The sequence below is a fragment of the Lissotriton helveticus genome, chromosome 5_1 (genome assembly GCF_964261635.1).
Source record: "Lissotriton helveticus chromosome 5_1, aLisHel1.1, whole genome shotgun sequence".
NCBI lineage: Eukaryota > Metazoa > Chordata > Amphibia > Caudata > Salamandridae > Lissotriton > Lissotriton helveticus.
The window spans coordinates 371,925,918-371,953,715 of NC_136065.1; the positions used below are offsets into that span (position 1 = coordinate 371,925,918).

Below are 27,798 nucleotides of genomic sequence, written 5' to 3' on the forward strand. Positions count from 1 at the left end.
GAATCATTATTCTGCGAGCTTCGAAAGGAAGAAGTGGTAACACCTTTCTCAGCATACGCATGAGCCCAAAGCATATGGCGGACAGAGTAGTGGCTTGTTGCAGGAAGTTAAGATTAGTGTCCAGCCAAATGCCTAGGCTCTTTATATGGGATTTAGGTTGTGGCGGGGGCCCCATACACAAAGGCCAGTCCGTGAGAGGGCTGGGAATGGCTGAGTTGCCTAGCATCAAGAGCTCCGTTTTCTCGCCATTTAATTGTAAATGCGAGATAGCCATCCACTGGGCAACCGCTACTAGACAGTTGCTTAAGTTTGAGGAAGAGGAGTCCGCCTGATTCATAGATACGACTAATTGCGTATCATCGGCGTACGTCACTATATCAAGGCCGAACGAGTGCACTATATCAGCTAAAGGCTGCATATAAATATTAAAAAGTGTCGGGCTCAAAGCAGAGCCCTGGGGCACACCTTGATCCAAGGGCCAGCATTTTGAATGGGTAGTGCCCTCGACAACCTTAAAAGAGCGATTCTCCAGAAAAGACTGGAGCCAGTCCATGGCCTTCCCTGAGATTCCCATTTTGTAGAGGCGGTGAAGAAGAATGCTGGTGTTGACAGTGTCGAAAGCGGCACTAAGGTCGAGCAGTATGATTGCTGTAGTGCCGCCTTGATCCATTTGTTTCCTGGCCAATTCAGTTACCGCCAAAAGAGCCGCCTCAGTTCCCAATTTGGGACGGAAGCCGGCTTGAGAGTCGTGGAGAAGATGATAAGCTTCTTAAAACTGAGTGATAGACGTGTTAATATGTCTTTCTAAAAGTTTACTGACCCACGGAAGGAGAGAAATAGGCCGGTAGTTAGCCATATTCTCAGAATCTAGAGTGGGCTTTTTCAGTAGAGCTTTGACTTGGGCACATTTCCACGCTGTGGGTACTAAGCCTGTGGTAATGGAGGCATTTAAGATATTAAGGATAACTGGTTTGATGGTATTTTCAATTGTTATTAGCTGGCAGGGGGGAGCAGGATCCGCAGGAGATCCGGATTTTATTTTTGACATGATGACCCCAAGTGAGTTAGTATCCAACAATGGAAACTCTTCTAATTTCGGAGCGCTGGTGTTAGATAAGTTGGTTCCTATGTCCTGACATAAGTTAGGTGGTTCAAAAGCAGAGGCGATTTTCTGTATTTTGCTATGAAAGTATTCAGCTTGACTATCACAGCGAGCCTGAGCTTTACTAGGGTCAGGAGGGGTCAAAGGGGTATCAATCAGGAATTTAGCTATCCGAAAAATTTCTCTAGAAGAGTTGGAGGCGGTTTTAATTTTTTCCTCGAAATATGATGTTTTAGTGCATCTAATTTCTGCTTTGTATTGTTTGATAGCTTCAAGATGAGTAGTTTTGTCTATATTGCTATGGGAAATCCTCCAATTTCTTTCAAGTTTCCTGCACACTCTCTTTAGTTCTTTAAGTTGGGGAGTATACCAAGGCGAATCCTTGGATTTAGTCTTTTCTCTGAGGGCTTTGATAGGAGCAATAGAGTCCAGGGCTGAACACAGCCAGTTGTTATAGTTCTCATATTGCAGTGCTGGGTCTGTCTCATTTGGAGGGGGAGCAAAGGAGAGCAAATTGGCCCATTGATCAGAGGAAATTTTGGACCAGTCCCTACCTTGTAGGATAGTGCGGGGCGGGGGCTGTAGTGGCATGGCTGGTGTCCACTGTATGGGTATTAAATAGTGGTCTGTCCATGTAAGAGGCAGCGGACTCCCTACTTCCAGTCTGTGATCATTACTAAGTACCCCATCAAGGAGATGGCCCTTTTCATGGGTGGGTTCAAAGCCCTTCTGTGTAATCTGAAGAGCTGCCAGATTGTCCAGAAATGCCCTGGCCGTAGAATTATTAGGGTCATCTAAATGAATATTTATGTCCCCTAATATCGAGAAATAGGGTCTGCTAACCACTAAGTCGGCTATCTTAGATTAAAGTGAGTCAATAAATTCACCTATTTGGTTGGGGGGACGGTAAATAAGAGCACCAGAGAATGAGACTGTGGGTGAAAAGTCCAAAGTAAAAAGCATACTTTCACAATTAGATATAGCGGCAGATGAAGTCCTGCAGAGGTAGTGGTTTTTTAGAAGAATGGCTAGGCCACCTCCTCTGCCTTCTGGTCTGTCTTGCCTTTGCAACGTGTATCCCATTTGTAAAATAGAGGTAATATCCGTGTCAGAGGCATCTTTCAACCATGTCTCTGTTAAAAACATTACATCGGGGTCATTCTCCTCTAACAGGAGGGACATTTGCACAGCATGTTTGGTTAATGAGCGGCAATTTAAAAGAAACATTTTATAGGTTTTTACAGGGTGGAGTTGACCCTCCTGACTAGAAAATGTAAATTTACAGTGGGAACAGATTCCCGTGGTGGAATTAGGATGCATGGAATGCCGGCAGGCATCACTAATGGGCCACATGAGATTTTTTAATGTGGCTAAATCATACCGTATAGGTTGACTGTTCTCTGGTCCACACTGCGCAGGGGGGGTGGCCCCTGGTCCCGTCCGGTCTCGGACGGGCGCAGACGGGCTTGCCTTTGGCGCGCCTTTGGCGCGCCGCCGGCGCGCCCGCTGCGCCCGCCCGCTGCGCCCGCCCGCTGCGCAGACGGGCATATCTGGCGTTTATATCCACTGTAAGGGGCGGGAGGAGGGTGGGATCGACGATCATCTAGACCGCGATCCTTCCCCTACCCAAGATGGCGCCCAAAGTGAGTTCAGCGCCCAGCGCCCGGTAATAGCGGCGCTCTTGTCGGCTGAGGAGGGGGAAGGAGGCCGCCCTGGGCGACTTCAGTCTCACACCAGGTCAGGCCAACTGGATAAGTAAAATCTATCCTGTTAAAATATATACAAATTTTAAAAACAGATAATCTTAAATCATTAACCAGCACTTAGCACAAATAGCAAGTAATCTTAAATCATTAGCCAGCAGTTAGCACAGAGTAGCAGGATTTCGAAAAGACAGCAGAAGCGCTGAAGGGCCCCCGGCTTTCCGCCTCAGGGGTGAAAGAGAGTATGGCAAATACCTCGATTAGGCGGGGCTGACTCCTTTAGTAACCTGGGAGGGCGGGATCGACGATCATCTAGACCGCGATCCTTCCCCTACCCAAGATGGCGCCCAAAGTGAGTTCAGCGCCCAGCGCCCGGTAATAGCGGCGCTCTTGTCGGCTGAGGAGGGGGAAGGAGGCCGCCCTGGGCGACTTCAGTCTCACACCAGGTCAGGCCAACTGGATAAGTAAAATCTATCCTGTTAAAATATATACAAATTTTAAAAACAGATAATCTTAAATCATTAACCAGCACTTAGCACAAATAGCAAGTAATCTTAAATCATTAGCCAGCAGTTAGCACAGAGTAGCAGGATTTCGAAAAGACAGCAGAAGCGCTGAAGGGCCCCCGGCTTTCCGCCTCAGGGGTGAAAGAGAGTATGGCATGCGCTTTTGTTGGCATTTTTAGAAAATTGATGATCGTTTTGGCATCTCCCGGAGTTGGGTATTCATAAGTGAATCCACTGAATCTGATATACATCGAGCCACACAATTTCATTCGGATAACGTGACGCTTTCGTTCTCCTGTCCATGTTGAGAGCTGAACAGCCCAACTTTCCATGAGAAACCAGTGTTCCCTTTGTTTTTTTTGTCCTGATGAAGACCCCGTTGTAAGGTGTGACGTATACCTACCATTATAATCTTGGGGTCGAAACGTCGACGGCTATTACCATACACCAGTCGATGCAACCATCACTTCAATTATTAATTATTAGCATCGCTATCATGGTTTCTTTTTAATTGAGAGCATTAGTAGCTCCCCATTGTGCTGGCTCAGTGGACTGAAGCCAGCGGTATTGATTGTTCATGAGTCATATATTGATATCATTGTCACTATGACCTACCTTGCACATCCCTTCCTCACACATACACCGTCCCTTACCTTTCCCTTCCCTGGGACTCTATGACAGTTGTGTTATTATTCTGCTATAGCTAATATGAATAAGCACATTGTGAATAAATAACAGTGTGCGTAATTACTAGTCTGTGATTTCTTTGAATTGTGTTTGTCAAAGTGTTTTGTTCGTGTTTTTGTGATACCTTTTCACTGGGACCCCTTATCTTGTATCATACAGCACCCAGGTCCCTAGTGACTCTATTGGGTAAAACCCCCCTTGTCTAATGTTCCCCTGGGCCCCAGCAGCAGCACGCCCCTGGTAGATTCCAGTAAGAAACAAGAACCTTTAACATGAGGTCACAGCCTCTTTTTATACACCAAATCCCTTTATCTCTAGGGTGCATGGTGGGGGGAAACCAGACGCAGCTGGTTCTGGAGCACTTTGTTTTGCTCAGCCCCTCTTCCCATTCACAGGACAGGCTAGGGACATCAGTCGCACCACAGGGGGCGGAGCCAGCATTGTGTGGGGAAAGCCCATCCCTATTCAGGTCCCAGGTGCACTCCTCCCTCACATCAATCATGCAGGTCTCTCCACTCACCACGGGGCAGACCCATCCTGACTCCTGGAGCCAGGCTCACCAGCCAGCTCCAGCTAATCACAAGCCAGACAGCCAGTTCACATAAATTACACAGACATGCCAACTTCTAGAAGTGGCACTTCCACACTAGACACATTTATGCCACACACATCATCGCGCAGCATTTAATCACACGAGTCCGCACATCCAAAACTCGCACCTTCACTCCCCACGCATCAGGAACTACCAGGGACACACATATTCCCCATGCATTCCTATGGGAGGGCAGGCCACTCTCACGCACGCACTCATAGAGCGCAAGCACTTTACACTGCGCCACAGTGCTAGTGTGCGCAAAGACCAGAAATCACTATAATGAGGTAACCTTACAAGGCAAAAAGTTCAGGGGTGAACCTGCCAGAAGGGCCAAGTCCAACAGTGACCCCCCGGAACTTACTCCGAAGGACGTTATGGAAGCTATCGCTGGGTTGCGGACTTCTATGGAGCAGTGTACTGACGCCATCACAGTGGAAATTACACTAATCAGGGTTGACCTCACCAAAATGCACGAAAAGGTCAAGCAATTGGAGGTAACCACCAAAAGTCTCGTCGATGACGTCTCACAACTCCAAAATGAGGTCCATGTCCTCCAAACCTTTAGGAAATTTGCTGAAGATAAGTTGGACTATTATGAGAAGTGCTCTCGGTGTAATAACGTGCGCATCGTTGGAGTTCCGGGAAAAGTTGGAGGGGCAGGCACCAGACTTGTTTGTGGAGGACCATATACTCAACCACCTTAGTCCCAAGGACCTCTCGAAATTCTGTGTAGTTGAAAGGGCCCACAGAGTCCTGGGAGGGCATCCAAAGCCCGGAGCCCCTCCTCGTCCCAGACTCCTTAATTTCTGTGACTGGGATCGGATATTGCAGAGTGCCAATATCGTACCGCCGCTCAAATATGAAAACTCCATCGTCTCTTTCTTCCTGAACTTCACTCGAGCCCTACAGAAGCAGAGACGGTCCTTCCTAGCAGTAAAGAATACTCTGAGGGACAAAGGAATGAAATATGCTATGTTCTTCCCGGCCCAACAGCGGGTCGAGGCAAATGGAAAGGCCTGGTTTTTTGAACATCCGGAGGCGTTGGCGGACTGGCTCGCGAGTTGGAGAGATGCCAGGGAGCATAACCCCTGCTGATTTTCTACCGCGCCTGGAATTCTACATGACGACAGTCCTCGCTTTGACTGGCTCTGACCTTGATCTTTGTCCACAACGATAGTTGAGATCGAAAACTAGACTGCGATGTTTTCGTGCCGAACTGTGCACATTGGTCTCAGCGTTCCATTTCTCATGTATGTGAAAACACTGGTGACTGCCACACTCGGGGAATTACTTTTATTTTTTCTGGGGTGTGGTTGGAGGGGCGGGGGTTTGGAGTTTCTTTCCCCACATTTAGCTACTGTTGGTGCCTTTTTGGGGCGACAGGCACTCTGCACAGTTCGTTTCATGGGCAGGTTTAAGTCCAGAGTGCAGAGGGGCCGGGAGAGGGGGATTCAGGATGGGAGTTGGGGGGACTGTTTGTTTGTTATAGTTCAATCAGCATCAATGGTTAATATGGCTCTGAAAGGGGAGGACTCCCACAATATACACTGTTATGGGAATGCACTGGGATAAATGTTTTACCATATTAAGTTGGAATGTGAATGGGCTCAGGGACAAGGTGAAACATACCCTAGTCCTGCAATACCTAAAGCGCCACTCTCCAGATGTGTTCTTCCTTCAGGAATCGCATCTCGTTGGTAACGCGCGTAAAGCTTTGAACAGATGGGGTACAGACTTGTGGCCCACTCCGGTTTCACTTCTGGTTCCAGGGGCATGGGAATCATGGTTAAAAACTCCTTCTCCTTCTCAATCCAATCTTCGCACTCCGATGAATGGGGGAGGTACATTGCAATCAGTGGGAGGGCAACACGTTAACCTTAGTGTCGGTCTGTGTCCCACCCGGCCTGCAAAGCCAAACATTCACGGACCTGGGTACCCAACTGTTCTCCTTTCTGGAAGGCCTACGCTGGTGGGAGGTGACTTTAATGCTGTGGCCTCTAGTTTATTGGACCGCCACCCCCCCCTCGTCAGGTGGGCGCATCGAGTTGTTGGCTCCCTGACTTCCTGGAGGCTCTCGGCCTCTCGGAAGCTTGGAGGGCGCTCCACCCCAGGGACGTGCACTTCACTTTTTTTCAGGTTCACACTGTAGCTCTTTACTTTTGACTATCTCCTCATGCCTGCCTCCCAACTCACTCACATACACGAGGTTCGCCAACTGTTGTTATGGCATCTCCGACCACTCCCCCGTGTGGGCCAAGCTGGTCCTTGGTGTAGGAAGGTGGATACCTGACTATGGTTACCCCCAACTTTTTGCCTTGTGTAGCTGGTTTTCGACTTAGTTGGCCTGGGATCCTGCTATTCAGGACCCCAGGCTCCCTGCTCTCTCTGTAAAATGGACTCCATGTACATGTACTGTAGGTACTTACCAAATTGGATATTGGGTCACCCTTGTGAGTCCCTGTATAAGTGTACCATAGGTACCCAGGGCATAGATTCACCCAAGGCCTACCAGGGGCTGCAGCATATATTATGCCACCCCTGGCTGGCCACCTAAATTGACACAACTGGCTGATCACTCAGCTGGGGCAAGGTTGTGTAATCACCCCTTGCTTAGGTTTAGTATCCCTATACCAACCTTATATATAGACACATAGTAACCTATAAGTCACTCCTATGGCAGGCCTTCACAATCCTGGAGGCAGAGTGCTTGGTTATGTGTGAGATGGTGCTCTAGCATGAGCCGAGCCTGTCTGCAGCTTTCGGAACCATGTCCTTATAGCTGTTCTATGATATTGCCATACCATATACTTTTAAGTGCATTATAATCCTCGCGGTTAATGCTAACTTTGGTTTGGCTTTATCTAAACATGTCGTGTAAGGTGTCATACGCTTTGGAATACTACCCCCTCGCCAATTCTGGCGACGGGGGTAGCATTCCACCCTTCAACCCCAGTGGTTCTCTGCCTGCAGAGGTAGATCCCTTGAGGACTGCTTCGAGATATGAAGCCTTAGCCTTCCAAGAATTGAGACAATTGTGTACTTATGGAAGGCTAAAACAGGGTTCAAACCCTACCCTCAGATTCCTGGTTGAGCTCTTAGAAGAGTATGATGCTCAACAGCCACCTAAGACAGGTGGTTCAGGTAGTGCAGATGAAGTCCTTCCCTCCTCAGATGATAATGCTGATACTATTGAACCAGAAGAAGGGAGGGGTAGAAGAGGACAATTCTGATCTAGAAACAAACAGCCAGGTCCCAGTCAGCAGACTTAGCCAGGCTAACCTAAGCATACATGGGAGTCAGTATGGGCATCCCCCATACAGACCCCCAAGTGGGCTTAACCAGAGGCAGAGGAGGGGAAGATCCCACTCCAGGGAATCTCTCCAATCTCATGCTTCAAATGGCTCTCATGGCCCTGCTCAGAGAGGGATGACCTCCCCTCAGAGAAGGGAACATGAGGCCAAAATGAGAGAGGCTGTTCTAAGGATTGAGAGGCAAGAACTTGAAGTTGCCTTGGCCAAAGAGAAGCTTGCTCGTGCTAGAGAGCACAGAGAGAGTGGGTTAGAACCCACTGGTGGCAGCAATATCACTAAGGATAAAGATAGGTCCTATGAGAATAGACACCTAAGCAAGATTGTGCCCCCCTACAAAGAAGGGGATGACATCCACAAATGGATAACTGCTTTGGAGAGGGCCTGCAAAGTACAGCAGGTACCCCAAAGTCAGTGGGCATCAATCTTATGGCTCTCCTTTTCAGAAAAAGGTAGAGATAAGCTCCTCACAGTTAGTGATGGGGATGCTAACAACTACTCTGTCCTGAAGAGTGCTCCGATTGATGGGTTTGGCTTAACCACTGAACAGTACAGGTTGATGTTCACGGATACCCAGAAGACACAGACTCAGGACTGGACTGATTTTGTAGATTGTGCTACTAAGGCTCTGGGGGCTGGTTATTGGGCAGCAAAGTACATGATTATACAGGATTGTATAATTTGATTATGAGGGAGCAGATCCTTAGTAATTGTCAAAACCAGCTTCTACACCAGCACCTGGTGGACTCAGATCTGACCTCTCCACAAGAATTGGGTAAGAGGGCAGACAAATGGGTCAGAACCAGGATTAGGCCTAAAAATCAGGGTGGTGACCAGAAGAAAGATTCTTCCAAGCCTCAAGAGAAAGGTGGGGATACATCAAAAGACAAGTCCTCCACAGGGCCCCAAAACTCCAATGGTGGGGGTGGGTCCCAAAACACTTCCTCTAACCAAAAGAACCCTTATTGCCATGTCTGTAAACAGCCTGGCCACTGGAAGACTGACAGCAGTTAACCCACATAGCACATAGTAACCTATACGTCACTCCTATGGCAGGCCATGACAATCCTGGAGGCAGAGTGCTTGGTTATGTGTGAGATGGTGCTCTAGCATGAGCTGAGCCTGTCTGCAGCTTTCGGAACCATGTCCTTATAGCTGTTCTATGATATTTCCATACCATATACTTTTAAGTGCATTATAATCCTCGCGGTTAATGCTAACTTTGGTTTGGCTTTATTCAAACATGTTGTGTAAGGTGTCATACGCTTTGGAATACTACCCCCTCGCCAATTCTGGCGACGGGGGTACCACCCTTCTAGAGGGAGAAGACATGTTAAATCTACTGTACCCGGTTAAAGTTAACCAGAGCCCCAGCATCACAAAATGGATGCTGCTGCCACAGACACAAGTCTGACCTCCTGCTGCTGGGAGTCCTTCCAGTCATGGAGGCTTGGACAATAGGTTTCCTGCCTGGGGAGGTGCGAGCACCACCCCAGACAGGACTTTGTGTATTGGGACAGGGAGGGCTGAATAGATTGCGACACTGCCTGGAGCACCCTAGGTGCTCCATGCATACCCCGGTTCAAACCGGTTGCTGGGGCACTCCAGCCCCATCTCTGGCACGAAACTGGAAAAAGGAAAGGGGGTGTAACCACCCCCCTTCCTGGTCCCACCCATAGGAGGCACCTAGAAAGTAATTCAGCCCCTTTTAGTTGTAAAAAGGTAGGAGCTGAGTCCTGAGACTTTAGATTAATCCTGAACCGAAACTTGACATGAAACTCTGGACCTTCGACATTCTGCTGAAGACTGAAGAATCTCCCTTGTGGCCAAGGAGTGACCACCCTGGGCAACCAGGCACCATCCAGCAAATCAACGGCTTGCTTTATCGACGTTCCCGCCGGAACCCGAGCACAGAGCCTGACAAGACCCGGACTTCCAGACCTCTCTGAGACCTCTCTTCACGACTGCAGCATAGCTGAGCTCCGTGGAGGCGACGAGACACGTGGGACCGGACATCTTGGAAAGCCTGCATCTTGCTAACTCTGCAGCTCCTGAGGCATCCTCGAAGCTGTGCACTGGGGACTGAGAAACCCCGAACCCGAGCTCCACCTGCACCGAAGATCAGCCCTCCACACTCCACGAGTTCTGCGTGGGGCCCTTCTGCTTGTGTTCTGCTCGAGCGTTGTCCGATTGCTGGCCCGTTGGCTAGTAGCCTCTGTGACGACAATCCTTCTGAACCTCCTCGCTGGTCTGGTTGTTCCAGACTGGCCCTTGCTTCCCTACAAAGGTGAAGCACCTCAGACCTTGCTGGTCTGCATCAGAAGCCTTTGTTGTATCCTGCGTGGGTTGCCTTTGCCAAGGCTCGTTGACTCCAATCCGGAAGTCGACCCCTCCATCTGCGAGAACCTTCGTGGGACAGCTCGTCTCCAGCACCTGGTTGTCGCCGACGCCTCCTGTCCACGTGGCTGCAAAGACAAGCTTCAAGACAGCACCTGATTGCTCCTCGACATCGTCTGGTTCCATCCTGGTTCCACCCGGTCACTGGCTAGTGACCCAGACTCTGTCCCCTCTGCTTTCAGGTCCTCTTCATCCTCGATCCACCCTTGGATCCACCCGGACATCTTCCTCCTGGTCGCCTGCAGCATCTTTCTTCAAGGCTCCAAAGGAATCCACGACGAAACCCGACACATCTTCACACCTATGCACCCACCGTCCGTGGGTGAGGTATTGCGAGTACTTCGGAGCTCCCAAGGGTATACCTATCCGAGTGTCTAGGTTTTTAGTTGTTTCCTCCTAGCTAAACCGGAAGTGTCCTAAATCCTTCTAACTCTAACTTCTAAGTTCCCATTGACTTTGCATTGACTCACACGTGTGTGTAAAGACACTGCACGCGCCGCCTGTGGGCCTCCTACTTCTATACTAAGGTTCAGATAGTGTAGCCCCAGCGATTCTCTAGGCCCTAGGCCTTTCCTTTTCTCGTGACGTGGTACTTCTACCACTTTCTTAATATATGGTTTGCTTCGCCCCTAGGGCCTAACCGTAAATTGTGCAACTTAACGTATTCTGACTAAGTATCTTGTTATGTGCTTTGGCCTCTGAAGTCATAAAGAGTTCAGAGGAGTGTGTTAGTAAATAAATACATACATATTTTATATATACCTGTGTGGTGTCCTTTCATTTGGTATTCAAGGGGTTACATATGGTAAAACAGCTGGCTTTACACGCCCTCAAGAGTCTTTTAGCCTAAGACTGTTCTGTCCACACTACCATTAGGATTGCTGGTCTATAAGGTTGACTTACAACCATCACCATAAGGGTTGTTTGGACTGGTGCAAGGTGTTCACTAGAATAGTGAACATCATATACCAGGCCAACTTCTCACGCTTGGGGACCAGCGTGTTTGCATGATAGCACCCATCAATCCCTGGTACTTGTGGAGCCCAGTGGTTCGCAAAGAACTTTTGAAAGCCATTGAATGTTACTGTTCGAGGCATGTGGGCTGCTGAATTCATATCTTAGCATAAATCCCCGCCTAGTGTTGGGTCCGAATGTTTGCACCTTGTTGTCTTGGAAGAGTCTTCGAAGTTTCACAAGATAGGTGACTCCTCCCCTGGACTACAGTGCGCATGGGCATCTTCTCCATCTTCAGATGTTTTATTCCGCTATTGGGTTCGGATGCACTTTGACAGCTCCAACTTCGGGACCGAAGTTTTCCAACTTTCTAACGCTAAAACCTTCTACATTCGACGGTATTGTTTCCGCTCGCTATCCCTCGACTCGTCAAAACTTCCATTTCTGTTGTCGACGCGGGCCGTTGGGCCTTTTCGACGCCACGTGGACCTCCTGCTGATGGAAAGAACCCCGTTTAAAAAATGCCCAGAGTGTGGAGCCAAATTTCCATACAGCGACAAACATAGAGTTTGCAACAGGTGCCTATCTCCGGAGCACAACGAAGAACAATGTCCAGCTTGTGCTCTGTTCCGGTCCTAAAAGACTATCCGGAACCGAAGAGCTGCTCGACTAGAAATGCAGCGGCAGGCACCAGAACCGGAAAACATTTTCGGCGACGAATATGAACTCCCAGAGGCAGAGGGCTCTGAAGATCTCGAAATAGTCACCGTGGAGGACCAGTCGGACTCCGATGACCAGATCACACCGGGGCAAACCGTGAGTACCAAAGCCCCTACCCCGCCTCCACCTCCACACAAGGCTCCGGTCAAAGCATCGCCTAAAAGCCTTAGCTGCAACCGAAACACCGCTTCAGAAGCCCTGCCTTCCGGCTCGGCCCCGAAGACCACACCCAAGCCTTCCGGTACCCCGGGACCTAGCAAAGCCAGTCAACCCAAAAAGGTTGTCGACCCCAGTAAGGTCGTCGATCCGAACACTGCCGTCGAGCCAAAGAAGGCCTTCAAGCCAAAGAAAGCCGTAGAGCCGAAGAAGGTCGTCGAGACGAAAAAAGCCGTTGAACCGAAAAAGGTAGTCGAACCGAAAAAGGTAGTCGAACCGAAAAAGGTAGTCGAACCGAAAAAGGTAGTCGAACCGAAAAAGGTTGTCAAACCGAAGAAGGCCGTCGAACCGAAGAAGGTCGCCGAGTCGAAGAAGGTCGCCGAGCCGAAGAAGGCCGTCGAGCCGAAGAAGGTCGTCGAGCCGAAAAAAGCCGTCGAGCCAAAGAAAGCCGTCGACCCGAAAAAGGCAGTCGAACCGAAAAAAGGCATCGAGCCAAAAAAGCCCGTTGAGCCAAAGAAGGCTTCACATCATAAAGACGTCCAGCCTAAAGAGACACTCGACCCGAAAAAATCCGTCCAGCCGAAAAAGGCAAAATCTTCGGCACCACAGCCACGGACAGAGGAGGAAGAACTCTTTCACCCAGATCCACAACAAAGACTATATATAGACCCTGAGACAGGACATATAGTCTACAATAAAAACAAAAGAAGACTGGACACTGAAGCCCCTTCTCCTGTTCCTCCTAGGAAAAAGGACTTTGGCACATCCCCTTCAAGACCTTACACACCTCCTCCTTTCACTCCCAACATGCCTTATGTTCCATATTCTCTTTCACTTGTAGATTATGATCAGGAAGAAGACAGGGGGGAAGATCCTCAGGATGACTTTATACCACCTGATGATCCGGGGAACCTAGATGACACATGGAGTGACCATAATGATCCTGATGACACAGATACACAACCCATAGCCGATCCCACTACATACCCCACAAAGCCATCTCCTACTGACGACACTGTTGCTTTTAACCAACTAGTGGACAGAGCATCTCAGTATCATGGTGTACACATGCACACTGACCCTATAGAGGAATATTTCCTATTTAACACCTTCACAACATCAGAGAAGAGTGTACGTGTACTCCCTATGCTAAAAGGGGTACTAAAGCATGCACCAGACATCTTTAAAGACCCAGCCAGGGCGCTTGTCCTCATTCCAAGGATTGAAAAAAAATATAAATCGGCCCCTACAGACCCCTCTTATATCAGGTCTCAGCTACCACTAGACTCCCTAGTTGTGTCTAACGCTAGGAAAAGAGCAAACTCACAAACAACGGTGGATGCTCCCCCTCCTGACAAGGAGTCAAAAAATTTAGAAGTATCAGGGAAAAGAGTGGCCTCTCAGGCAGCAAATACCTGGAGGATTGCCAATACACAAGCTCTCCTAGCACGATATGACAGAGCACATTAAGACGAACTGGAGGGATTATTACAACACCTACCAGAACCATATAAGGCAAAAGCAAACAACCTAATACAAGAAGGGAAATTCATCACTAACGCATCCATAAAATGCGCCCTTGATGTAGCTGATACAGCCGCTAGGTCTGTCAACACTAGTGTACTGCTACGCCGGCATGCCTGGCTTCGCATTTCAGGTTTTAAAAATGAAGTGCAATCTACCATACTCAATCAACCCATTAACCAAGATTTCTTATTTGGCCCTGCGGTGGATACCATCTTAGAAAAGATGAAAAAAGATACTGACACTGATAAGTCCATGGGTGCACTTCAATTTCAACAGTCCAGAAGCTCTTTTCGTCGCTCATCCTTTCGAGGCTCAGGCAGAGGCAACACATCACAAACATCTTCATCATTCAAAAGCACTACACAAGGAACCTTTAATAGAGGCTCCAATAGAGGAGGTTATAGAGGAAACAATAACAAGGGCAGAGGACGTGGTAATAATAACACCCGAGCCTCCACCGCCACCAAACATTACTTCAGACAGGTGGGTGAGACAAATTATCCAGTATTGTTACTGCCTGGAACTCACTTCTACTCCACCCAACATACCACCCAATCACCGTCCAATGTCCAAAGAACACATCACGCTGTTACAACAGGAGGTGAAATCCATGCTAGAAAAAGGTGCCATAGAGCCAGTCCCATTACAACATCAAGAGGCAGGGGTATATTCTCTATACTTCCTCATTCCCAAAAAAGACGGCTCCCTCAGACCAATATTGGACCTCAGACCTCTGAACCAATATATTCACTCAGATCATTTTCATATGATCACTCTACAACAGGTACTCCCACTACTCCAGCAAAACGACTTCCTTGCAACATTAGACCTCAAGGATGCATACTTTCACATACCCATACATCCAGCTCACAGGAAATACCTCAGATTCATAATAGAAGGTCAGCACTTTCAATTCAAAGTCCTCCCCTTCGGGGTAACCACAGCACCAAGGGTGTTTACAAAATGCCTAGCAGTAGTGGCAGCACACCTCAGAAGGCAACACATCCATGTGTTCCCCTACCTCGACGATTGGCTCATCAAAGCCAACTCGTATGTACAGTGTGCCAGCCATACCTCTGAGACAATCCAGCTACTGCACAATCTAGGAAATTTCAATAAATTACCCAGAATCACATCAGCAACCCTCCCACATACAGCAATATCAGGGAGCAACAATAGACACCTCAGTAGCAAAGGCATATCCAAACCCTGCCAGGATAGCCAGCATACAATCTCTCATTCACAAATTTCAGCCCCAACACTCCCTGCCAGCTCGAGTGTTCATGCAGCTCATAGGTATGATGACCTCCTGCATATTCATCGTCCCTCATACTCGGCTTCAAATGCGTCCCTTACAAGAATGCCTAGCATGCCAGTGGAACCAAGCTCAAGGACAACTAAAAGATCCAGTGTTGGTAGACAGTCGCACTTACCGCTCTCTGCATTGGTGGAACCCACAAAACCTTTGCAAGGGGCGACTGTTCCAAGAGCCGGTTCCACAGGTAGTATTAACAGCGGACGCATCACTGACATGTTGGGGAGCCCATCTCCTTCAATATACAGTCCAAGGTCTCTGGACAGCCAAACAAAAGACTCTACATATAAACCACTTAGAGTTACTAGCAGTATTCCTAGCAATGAGAGCTTTTCAGAAATACTTGCGCAACAAGATTGTCTTAATCTGGACGGATAACATGACAGCCATGTAAAACAGGGGGGCACACACTCTCTGCAACTATCTCACCTAGCACAGAGCATATGGAAGTGGGCAATTCCTCAGAACATTTATCTCCTGGCAGAACACCTCCCAGGGATAGACAACCAGATAACAGACCTACTAAGCCGACACAGTCAGCAAATACACGAATGGGAGATTCATCATCCAGTTCTCCAACCATTCTTCCAAAAGTGGGGACATCTAGACATAGATCTGTTTGCCACAAACGAAAACTCAAAATGCCCGTCCTTCGCCGCCAGGTTCCCACACCCGTTGTCACAAGGCAATGCGATATGGATGAACTGGTCAGGCAGATTTGCGTACGTTTTTCCACCAACCCCAATGTTTCCATTAGTGGCACGCAAGCTAAGGCAACAGTCACTCACAATGATCCTGGTTGCTCCTACATGGGCAAGACAGCCATGGTACACAACGCTCCTAGAACTCTCAGTAGTTCCTCACCAAAGACTGTGCCTCTCGCCACAACTGCTAACGCAGAACCATGGAGAAATCAGGCACCCAGATCCCAATCAGATGAACCTAGCGATCGGGCTCCTGAAGTCTTAGAGTTCGGATATCTTAACTTGCCTTCAGATTGTATGAACATTATCAAAGAAGCAAGGCATCCCACTACCAGAGCATGTTAAGCAGCTAAATGGAAAAGATTGGTTATTTATTGTAATAATAACCAAATCAATCCATTGGATGCCTCCATCCAAAATTTAGTCTGTTATTTGCTACATCTTCAAAGATGTAACCTAGCATACTCCTCTATAAGGCAACTTCACTGCTATAGCAGCATATCTTCAAAACAGACAACACGTGTCCCTATTCAGAATCCCACCTATCAAAGCTTTAATGGAGGGACTTAAAAGAATTATCCCTCCAAAGCATCCACCTTCTCCAGTCTGGAACTTAAACATAGTACTTACCAGACTCATGGGACCACCCTTCGAACCACTTCATTCATGTGAACTACAATTCTTAACATGGAAGGTGGCATTTTTAATTGCTATTACCTCCCTCAGGTGAGTGAGTGAGCTACAGGCACTAACCATTCAGGAACCTTTCATGCAAATACACCACAATAAGGTAGTGCTTCGTACAAACCCAAAATTTATGCCAAAAGTTATATCCACTTTCCACATCAATCAGTCCATAGAATTGCCAGTTTTCTTTCAGAATCCGCAATCCGTGGCTGAAAGAGCTCTGCACACACTAGACGTTAAAAGGGCTCTGTTTATTACGTTGACAGAACAAAATCATTCAGAAAGACAAAGCAACTATTCGTCGCATTTTCACCACAACATAAGGGTAATCCCATTTCCAAGACAGGAATAGCCAGATGGATAGTTACATGCATTCAAATATGCTATCAAAAGGCAATGCGCACTTTAACAGTTCCCCCAAAAGCCCACTCAACGCGTAAAATGGGGGCATCCATGGCTTTCCTAGGAAATATTCCCTTAGAAGACATATGTAGGGCAGCTACATGGTCTACCATACACACTTTCACTAAACACTACTGTGTTGACGTGCAAGCTAAGCAACAAGCTGCTGTGGGCCAGGCAGTCCTTAAAACTATTTTTCAAACCACTGCAGCTGATACAGGCGACCACCGCTAGAGGAGAAACTGCTATACACTCTATGCTAAGATATGAATTCAGCAGCCCACATGCCTCGAACGGCAAATGCTACTTACCAGTATGCATCTGTTCTTGGCATGTAGGGCTGCTGACATTCATATCGCCCACCCCGGTACCTGTCACAGCTGCATGGTTATCTTCTTTACATACATTTACATGGTCATCTCTTGATTTCCTATACTCAATCTTTGCCACAATGGCGAAAAACATTCTGAAGATGGAGAAGATGCCCATGCGCACTGTAGTCCAGGGGAGGAGTCACCTATCTCGTGATACTTCGAAGACTCTTCCAAGACAACAAGGTGCAAACATCCGGACCCAACACTAGGCGGCGATCTATGCTAAGATATGAATGTCAGCAGCCCTACATGCCAAGAACAGATGCGTACTGGTAAGTAGCATTTGCCTTTAGGAGAACCAGGGTTCCGTTGAGTCCCCCCAAATACTCTGGGAGGCATTTAAATTGGTCCTCAGAGGGCCAGCCCTCTCTTATAGCGGACGTCAGGAAAGAAAAACATAAAGAGCTCGAGACGGTTGAGGGGGAGATTCTTCGATTGGAAAAAGAACTTGGTGCGGAGAAACTCCAGAAACACTACACCTCTTGCAATGGAAGAAAGATGAATATAAGGGCATCGCCACTGAAAGGACCAAATCTTTAGGGAGAGAAAGAGACGGCAGGGTGTACGAATGGGGTGACAAAGCTGGGAAGCTACTGGCCTGGTTAGACAAAAAGGAAAGGGCCAATAGACTTGTTCCCGAGCTGACGGTTGGCACGGGCGAAACGATCACGGATCCCATCCAAATCGCTAGTGAGTTCCCAGCGCATTATGGGGCTGTGTATCAAACACAAACGTCCCTCCTTGAAACTGATTCTGCTGACCTCCTGCGAGATATCCAACTCCCAGTCCTTTCTGAGGACGATTAGAGTTTCTTGAAATGCAACATTGCCATTGACGAAATCGCACAGGAGATCGGAAATCTCTGACCGGGAAAGGCGCTAGGTCACAATGGGCTGCCGATTGAACTCTACAAACCACGTCCCGACAAACTTGCCCCACATCTGCATGCTATGTTTGAAGAGAGTAGGAGAGTGGGATCGCTATCGATAGTGGTCATCCCTAAGGAGGGCAAGCCTAGGGAGAAATGCGCCTCCTTCCGACCCATCTCCCTGCTTAATGCAGAGTCGAACATTCTTGCCAAACTCTTGGCCACCCGACTGTTGTGGATAATTGGTAACCTGGTGCACCCAGACCAGTCAGGCTTTATGCACCAACGCAATACGGCCTTGAATCTGCAACGAGTGCATGGAGTGCTGGGAAGGATAGAAACCATCCGGGAGGCGGCTGTAGTCTTGCCTCTAGACTCCTCTCGGGTGTTTGATACTATCGAATGGCCTTACCTCTTCGCGGTCCTCTCCAAGTTGGGGTATGGACCTGCATTTATATCATGGGTCAGACTCCTCTATTCGGAGCCTCTGGCACTGGTGATAGTCAACAACAAATGGTCTGACTCCTTCGGTTTAAGTCTGGGGACCAGGCAGGGGTGTCCACTGTCGCCCCTGCTTTTCGCCCTCTCTCTGGAACCGCTCGCGGCCTGGATCCGTCGCGACCAGGCCTTACGAGGGCTACGGTGTTCGGCAGAGTGGGAGGATCGCATCTCGCTTTACGCAGATGATATACTTCTCTATTTGGCCTCCCCCAAAATGTCTCTCAGATGTGTCTTGGACATTTTCACGACCTTTGGCAGATTTTCTGGCTATTCTATCAATTGGAATGAATCTCTCCTCTACGCTTTGGGTGGCGACGTGCCGACTCTTCCCAGAGGCTGTCCGGTGCAGGTAGTGAAAGATGGGTTTCGCTACCTATGGATCTTTGTCACCACGGACTCCAAACTCCGCTATGAGAGAAACCTGCTCCTGCCCTTGCAGTGCTTGAGGTGAGATGTTACTAACTGGAGGGCACTCCCCACAAAACTATCCCGACCCGTTCCCTGTGAGATATTTCAGTGAAATCGAAGGTTTACATAGGGAGTTGTTTTGGGATGGGAGGCCCCGATTAGCACTTAACAAACTAGTTCTCAAGTGGTTCGATGGTGGTATAAGCCTCCCCGATATTAAGAAATACTATTGGGCACCCCACCTTGCCGCCATTAATCAGGGTACATATCGCACACTGGGGGATCTGGGCTTTGCCATGGATAGGTGGCTGCTGTACACGAATCCTAGGAAACTCCCCTTAACTGGGCCTACCCTGCACTCTGTCCAGATGTGGCATGCGGTGAACAGGAGTCTGGGTTGGGCCCGGAGGCTAACGCTGGGGACTCCCCTATGGGATTTGGAACAATCTCATTGGTATCTCTCGGATAAGAGACCTCTAGATGAAGGGCGACATGGTTGGGTTTGACAAGCTACAACAACAGTTCAAGCTCGTCCATAGTTTTTCTGCTACATGCAGGTCCGCCATGCTCTAGTAACAACCTTAAAGAGGGACTTCTCCCTCCCTGAGTCTTCCCCACTAGGAGACAGGTTTCTGGATGGGTTGCTCCCACAGAAGGCCATATCATTAACATACAAAAAAACTGATTAATAACGCACCGGATCCCCTCGACAGGTTAAAAGAGTCTTGGGGGAAAGACGGCTTATAGCTTGACGATGAAGAGTGGCGAGAAGCGGTGGCCTCTCCCCGTGAGGTGGCAATCTCCGCGCGGCTGCACCTGGTGCAATTGAAAATCCTGCACAGAACTTACATCACCGGGCCCCAGCTGGCTCACATGGGAAGAGGGGAGGGGGACGCTTGCAAAAGGCAATGTGGTCAGACAGGCACCTTTCTACATATTCTTTGGGAGTGTGAGTGGGTCCAGGCGTACTGGAGGGGGATGCATGCAGTCATGAGGGAAGTCTTACAAAAGATATCCAACCAGAGGTTAAAAGGTGTCTACTCATCATTTGGGAACCCACTGACTTGACGGGGGCAGAGAAACTTTGGGTCACCCTGGGAGCGATGGTTGCCAAGAGAGATACAGCTCAGCAATGGGGGGGGGGGGGGGGGGAGTGTTGTCCCTGACGCTCGCCATCTGGAGAAAGCATCTTGACTGATGTATGTTCAGGGAGAAAACGGTTTATGTTTCAAGGGGTTTGCCCAAAAAATGGTCCCTGGTGTGGGCTAATTGGAACGCCTACTGGGGCGGATATATGTGTTGCACCTGCCGCGCCCATTGAAGATGAATCTGTGTCCCCTTGATGCCCATTCCAATTTCTGTAGTGTGTCATATCTACCAGAATTCTTGGGTTTCAAAATGTGATATGCCGAATTGTTTTGGTTTAGGTTATCAATAAAAAGATACAAAAAAACTCCATCTGAATCAGTGAACAGCTGTCCACTACCTCTCTTGACTCTGACGACCATGCTGTTGGTCGCAGTGACTTTGGCTCACCGTATGAATGACCTCCAAGCACTCTCACTGGGGAAACATCAGTTACATCGAATGGATAGCATCGCGCTGCCATCGCAACGCGACTATAACATCGTGGCCGGCTTCACAACGCATGCAATCAGGACGCATGCTATAACATCGCATGGAAGTTTACATCGCTAGCGATTACATAGCTAGCGACTTTAACTTCAAGACTTTTTGCATTATATATAAATGTAGCAGTAATGGGGAGTCTAAAAGAATATAATTGGTAAAGAATTAAAAAAATACAGGCATTTATAATTCGACATTTAAAGAATATAATTGGTAAAGAATTTAAAAAATACAGGCATTTATAGTTCGACATTTAAAGAATATAATTGGTAAAGAATTTAATAAATACAGGCATTTATAGTTCGACATTTAGATAATAAATTTAGACACCACAAAAAAAAATAACGGCATAAATACAGAAGATTTTGCGGCGGGGGTGGGGGGGTGGCAGTGGGGGTCAGGAGTTAGAGGCGGGTTCTCGGAGTCTAAAAGCAATTTCGGCCCGACAGGTGAATAACTTAAACATGTGCAAAATGCAGGCCCACACAAAGGGAGAGGATGTGGCCTGACGGATAGCTATGCCGACTTTGGTGCTGGAAACCAAATTTCGAGCCTCGTGACACTCACAAAAAAATTGGACAGAAAGGGAGAGGATGTGGACTCTTACAAGTGCTACTTATTAATGTGTGTTGCCTGGTGGGTGCATGATGGATGGATGCATGATGGATGTATGGGTGGTGGATGCATGATGGATGGATGGATGCATGACGTGTGGATGGATGCATGACGTGTGGATGGATGCATGACGTGTGGATGGATGCATGATGGATGGGGTGGTGGATGCATGATGGATGGATGGGTGGGTGGATGGATGGATGGATGGGTGGTGGATGCATGATGGCTGGATGCATGATGCGCGGATGGATGGGTGGGTGGATGGATGATATTACAAGGCTGCTTGGGTTAAAATGGCGTAATGCTTTTAGAATTTTATTAAGGGCTTTATAAGATCTGCAGCATAGGATGTCCTTAGTACCCACGGTTTTTGGCTGTACATGCTACTGCTAGAGGAGAGAAGAAGGATCTTTTTCGATTACATTTTAAGCTACTGAAAGACAAAACAATTAACCAATGAAAGCTTTGCAGAAACGTCCATTACCCATTGAGTGGGCTTTGCATGCTCAGAAATTACTTGACTAGGGACTATGCTAACATTATATACACAATGATATGGCCTCAGTCTGTAATGGCTTACTTAATTTTGTACATTCAAATTGTTTCTGGTGGGAAGTCTAAAAGCAATTTCGGCCCGACTGGGGAATAACTTAAACATGTGCAAAATGCAGACCCGCACAATGAAGAGGATGTGGCCTGATGGATAGCACTGCCGACTTTGGTGCTGGAAACCAAGGTTCGAGCCTCGTGACACCCACAAACAAATTGGACAGAAAGGGAGAGGATGTGGACTCTTACAAGTGCTACTTTTTTATTTGTGTGTTGCCTGGGGGGTGCATGATGGATAAATGCATGATGAATGGATGGGTGGTGGGTGCATGGTGGATGGATGCATGGCGGATGGATGGATGGGTGGATGGATGCATGATGGGTGGATGGGTGGGTGGGTGGATGTATGTATGTATGTGAAATACACTGTTACCACATATTCCCATACCCATAAAGCACATATTCCCATACCCTAGTCACAACCGGTTTAAATGCCCCAAACATCCTCCCTTTATACACTGGGGTAAAATCTAAGACTGCAGCTTCTTCCAGTATACACTATTACACTCCCCGTTCACCGCCACACTTAGTGCCCGATGCACCAAGAAACCACGGCAGCAGTACTCTGCACTAGGGGGTTCACGCCTGACCCAAAGTTCACCAGTCCCAAACTGGAGCCCTCCGGGGTCAAGGAACAGAAGTCATGGGGCTGGGGCAATTTAAACACTGCAGACTGTGCTGCACGCATGCTCATGCCATTGGGCGCAGTTCATTTGCCCATGAAACACCCTGCAGTGGTGATACATTTGTAATAAATAAATAAATAATAATTAATATAGAGCCACGTGGATTTCCTTGAGATCGGATATTAGTAAGTAAGCGTTTGGTATCAAATCCATGCACCACACACCCAGCAGGAAGTGTGCACACAGACAAGACAGTCAGACAGGGGCCGTGACACACCCACACAGGTGCATAAATATATGCACAGTGGTGCGCACACACAAGAACAGCACAGCCAGCAATTCCAGCAAACAGGACACAGCCTATTTCGAGCAGATGCAGAGAGGGCTTATGCGAGCAAAACGTATACATTAGACTCTCATAATGTGTCATCACATAGAGCCACCAGGCACTCGAGGACAGGTGGAGCAGACAGAAACCCCCTCAGATTCACACATGTGACGTGCAAACAATCCGACGTATATGGGGGTCGCCTATAGAAACCCGACGACCCACCGGCACAGTCACAACTGTGGTAATATACACAACAATGTGCCAGAGGAAGGGCGTGTGCGGGTTTGGAATAGAGCAGCCACAAACAGGTGTTCGGCAAGTGAATGTATCCACGCAAGAAGATCTTTTTTTCCTAAAACTGCATTTTTGCCTCTGTAACCCATTCTTTTTTTATGTTAATAATATTCCATAAAAACCCTTATTTTAATTTTGAAGTTTTTCATTAAAAAAACAGCTCTATGCCACTTAGTATTCCACTTCAAAGCGCTTCTTAATCGAAGGTTGTGAATAAATGGAGACCTGTATTGAGAAGTGTGAACCGTTTGCACCCCATTTGCCCCAGAGGTAACTAGACTATATTATAATATCGGGAGAAGCGGCCCTCGGAGGTGTGTCCTAGTAGCAACTGCAGACCCCATGGCCAGGAGCTCTGGGTTTCAATGAGGTTTCTAAATGTGTCCGAAATGTGTGATCTTGGGCAAAGGACGCTACCCCCCCCCCCCCCCCCCCCCGTTCTCTAGTTCCATCATCTGCCAAACGTGCAACTATCCAGATGTAACAGTGGCCGATATACATACTTCCATAACCCACTAATTCCACAGGTGAGAAGTCTATTGACTGTGTTAAAGAAGTGCTGTCATGTAGGGAGTTCTGGGGGATGTTTCCTGTGGAAGTCCCTCTCGCTATCCAGACTTTCACGGGCGGGAATGTGGTTATTTTCTCACAGCAGTAATTTTTTTTTTAGGCACAGGGAGATCGAGTGATTTGCCAACAATCACTGGATGTTGAGCGTCCCTGCCGACCTGCCTGCCATTAGGCCAGGTCTTCGCGCCTGAACTCTGACCCCTCACCTCTGCCAGAAGCAAAGCACACGTTGTCATGACGTGCGATTTAAGCGCCTGCGATGTTTCATGCTTGCCAATAGGAATCAACGCATTGCCGTTGTAAATACATGCGATGTAAAAGATGGCGAAGTGTTGGACATTGCGATGTATTCACCGCGGGGTTAAAGCCCGCGATGTCATGTTGCGCGATGTATGATCATACATCCCTCTCAGTGCAGCCACATTACACCACCATTTACCCCGAATAGAATGGAGTTGACTACCAGGGTGAATTTTTTATCAAAAGTTATGACTGTTTTTTATTTTGGACAGTCCATCACTCTTCCAACATTCTTTGCTCCGCCTCACCTTTTAAAAGAAGCAGAAAAACTTTATTGGCTGGACCCCAAAAGAATTGTAAGCTTTTATATTGATCGCACCAAAGACCATTGGATGGACAATTACCTCTTTGTGAGGTTCTCTAAGTCAAAGAAGGGTAAGGCATTGCAGAATAAGACACAGTTGAGGTTTATAGTTCTCTGCATTAAGATCTGCTGTACACTGGCCAGGAGGCAGCCTCTGGAGGAACTAAGGGCCCACTCACCAGGTTCAAGGCTGCTACCACTGGCCTGGCATGTGAAGAGCCTACTCTTGAAATCTGTCAGAGTGCGACATGGTCAGTTGTACACACGTTCACAAGGCACTACTGTCTTGACAGCATGTCTGACTGGTTGGCATTTTGTCTGTTCGGTCCTGTAGGACTTTTTGATATGAGATATTCCACAATCCACCACCTTAGGATGTCCTGCTTTGGTACCTGTTCTAAACATGAAGAATCTGTGTTTAGAAGCATCCATCAAAAGAACAAGTTACTTACCTTCGGTGACTCTCTTTCTGGTGGATACTCCATTTAACCCCAAATTCTCACTGCCTTCCCACCTCCCTGGTCTGTGGAATGATCTCTTTTACCTCTATAAAGGCACAATTTAGGAATCTGTCCACTGGTACCTCTGATTATTGTTGGGCTTTGTGTCTGAGGGCGAGGACAGACCCTAGAAAGATACTGAAGTTGATGAGCAGCCTTATAAGAAGCTTCACCGTCCCTTCAAGCGGACGAGTGAAGTCAATGTGGAGCTGCATGCGCCATTCACGAGCACTCGGGAGCACTGCTGTTAATACTTTTGGGTTCAGGTCTTGCAACTTGCAATATTCTAACGGTGAAGAATCTGAGGTTAGATAGCTGTCCACTAAAAAGAGCATCAATGATGGTAAGTGACTTGTTCTACTACTTTAGGCAGCAAAGAGTGACCATTAAAGATTGAACTTACACTCTTGACATGCACTACAGCCAAACATTCTCTGGCTGAGATTCATGCTGAGGAAACCTGGAGCACTGTGACATTCCATGGAGGTAATAGGATAAGAAAATGCTAATGTAAGAAATAGACGCAAAGCTGAGTATGCTCATCAGAATGCGTTATTGGGGAATGAAAGTGCATACAAGAGGGAATCCACAGGAATGTCTGAAGCCACAAGTTTATCCTCAGTTGGTAATTAATTGGGTGTGCAATATTTATAGGGTGAATGGTGAAATACGGAGGCAGACGTACAGCATTTCCTATGACACACTGTCCAGGACACAATGGGCTGCAAAGCATTGTAAATTGGCATTGACCTATTTTATTACCTGGTCTTCTACATAGATATTATCCATTCATCTATGCTTTCATCCGCAAGAGGCATGCCACAAATGTCTCCCTTGTTTTGGAAGGCCTGCGCTTTGAATAATAGGATAGAGTGAAGATTGATCCATGTTTTCTTATTATGCAGCGTTGTATTTAGTTCATACACAGGATGTGGCCAAGCGCTGCTGTTATGTAACATTGGTTTCACTTTTTTTCTAGCCTTTCAAGCACTCGCATAAAGTAGCCAAGTACTGCTATGCCGATAAGGTGAGTCGAGCTCTATCTTCATCACTTTTTGTGACTAGGGACTTGTAAAAGGGTAGTTATCTTTAACAGGTTGTTCCAAGTGACCTTAGACAGCTGTCAAAAAGGGGGGTTGACCCAATCACGTCACTGGGACCTGGGTAAGTATATGACTGAGAAGAAGGGGTCCCAGTAAGTACACAGAAAATTATTCACATACCATCAGGAAAAATCAATTAGGAGGACAAAAAAGTCAATCTGCTAACATTGTTTTTATTTACAATGTAGTAAAGCCACTTATTCGGGCAAACATATTAAATGTGACATTTACAATTTTGATAGTGTGCCCAAGAGGAGGGGGAAAAGGGGAAGTGTTAATGTGGTGTAGGAAGGGTAAGTGACATAAAAACAGAGCCAAAGGCTACAAGCAATCAGAGACTATTGGACTGATTCAATTTATCAGTGACTACAAGTTCAAGGATATTACTACAGAATAACATGATTCATATGTGTTTTCATTAACATGATTATTGGAATGAAGCTGGTAAACATAATAAGTCGACGTTTCGACCCCTATTGTGATCGCAGGCAGAAATAGATCCCTTGCATTGGGGTCTTCATCAGGACGGGGAACAAGGACACAAACCTATTTAGTACAAAACGGGAAATTGTTGTTAGGAATAAATCCATAATATTAGCAATAACTTAGCACATCGAAATAGGTAAAAACAAAACATACCAAGATGCTTGTTATTAAAGGTGGAAAGTAAAATAATACTCCCACTCGGCAGACTTGATGGAACCGAGGATGGCCGAACTATTGTATCAGGCACAACTGAAGGAAGATTGTGGAGACGTATCTCTAGGTCAAAAGAAATAATAAACTAAATAAACCAATAAATAGCGGTTTATATATACATCAAGTTAAGTTGATAAGTGGACTTACAGCAGAAGTCACTCGTGAATTCAAAAGGAGTTATTCCATACCATCAAGGACTGAATCATGATGAGAGGGTAAATACGGTACAACCAACGCGATCTGTGTTGGGAAGGAAGGAGGGCAATACGTGATAGTCCACAAGGGAGAATGGTGTTAAGAGAAGACACGGCGGAGCCATGCCGGGTTGTTAAACTGGCTAATTAAGGGGGGGGGTATTATATTCAAGGGAAACATGCGAACCTGTATATGGGAACCCGCAGATGACAATATCATTAACGATGGACAGCGTTATCCATGAAGAAAGTAATTGAAGTATGTAGCAATTAAATACTCTGTGGAGGGAGACAAAAGGAAGGGAGGGGACAGAACCATCACTGTATTTATCAACGAGGGGCCCCTGATTTACGGAACAATGTCACTTAGAAGAAAGAGCAAAACGAGCCTACCGGTATATTGTTGGGAAATGGATTAGCCAAAACTCGATAGAAAATCGTCGAGCTGAAAATTCAAAGGACCGGCATCTGTCAATGACAAAAACCGGATCACTTTGTTACACGAATGCCTTAGTATTGAAGTGAGAGCACTATTAACAATAATGAGACAAAATATACCTTAGACAGCGACAGAAAAGTATGAAGTTCCAAAATAACAATTCCTGGTTCCCCCCTTCTCTCCACCCAAAAAAGTGGATGCCCAGATATTAACAGCAGCAGAAATCGCCAAGTCTGCCAGTACCCAAGCTTGCTGAAACAAGGTAGGACTCACTCATGCTCATACAGTTGTTCAGGAGGTAGACCCAAGGAAAGCTTTTTATGAGCTATGGCAGTACAGGGGTCACCCTTCCTCCTCAGAGATTCAACTTAAGTCTGTGAGCTGGTGGTGAGGGTGGGACATCTGGTGAGAAGAATACTTTTCTGACTAGTACCTGTTCATGCGAAACCTGAATAAAATGTGGTGGTAGAAGTTCAGTTAGTTTACGAACTGTGATACACGAGCACAAACTATAATGTTACATATTAATGCTTCACCACTTTGTGGTATCAGGGAGAATTTGTCTTCCAATTGTGTTAAGATTTCATTTCTGAGTGCTGAGCTTCATGACTAGGGAGATATGTTTGTTTATTTCCATCATTTCCAGTTTGAAGTTTATAGTTTGTTGCAGG

The 27,798-nt window shown here is 47.2% G+C and overlaps 1 protein-coding gene across 1 annotated transcript in view; it reads left to right on the plus strand.

Moving 5' to 3' along the window:
* ALDH4A1 (aldehyde dehydrogenase 4 family member A1) overlaps positions 1-27,798 on the plus strand; it is a 184,929-nt gene that overhangs the window by 37,777 nt on the left and 119,354 nt on the right. The window contains exon 4 of the mRNA XM_078642520.1: positions 25,672-25,719. Within this exon, the coding sequence (XP_078498646.1) occupies positions 25,672-25,719 (48 nt within the window). The remainder of the gene's footprint in view (positions 1-25,671; positions 25,720-27,798) is intronic.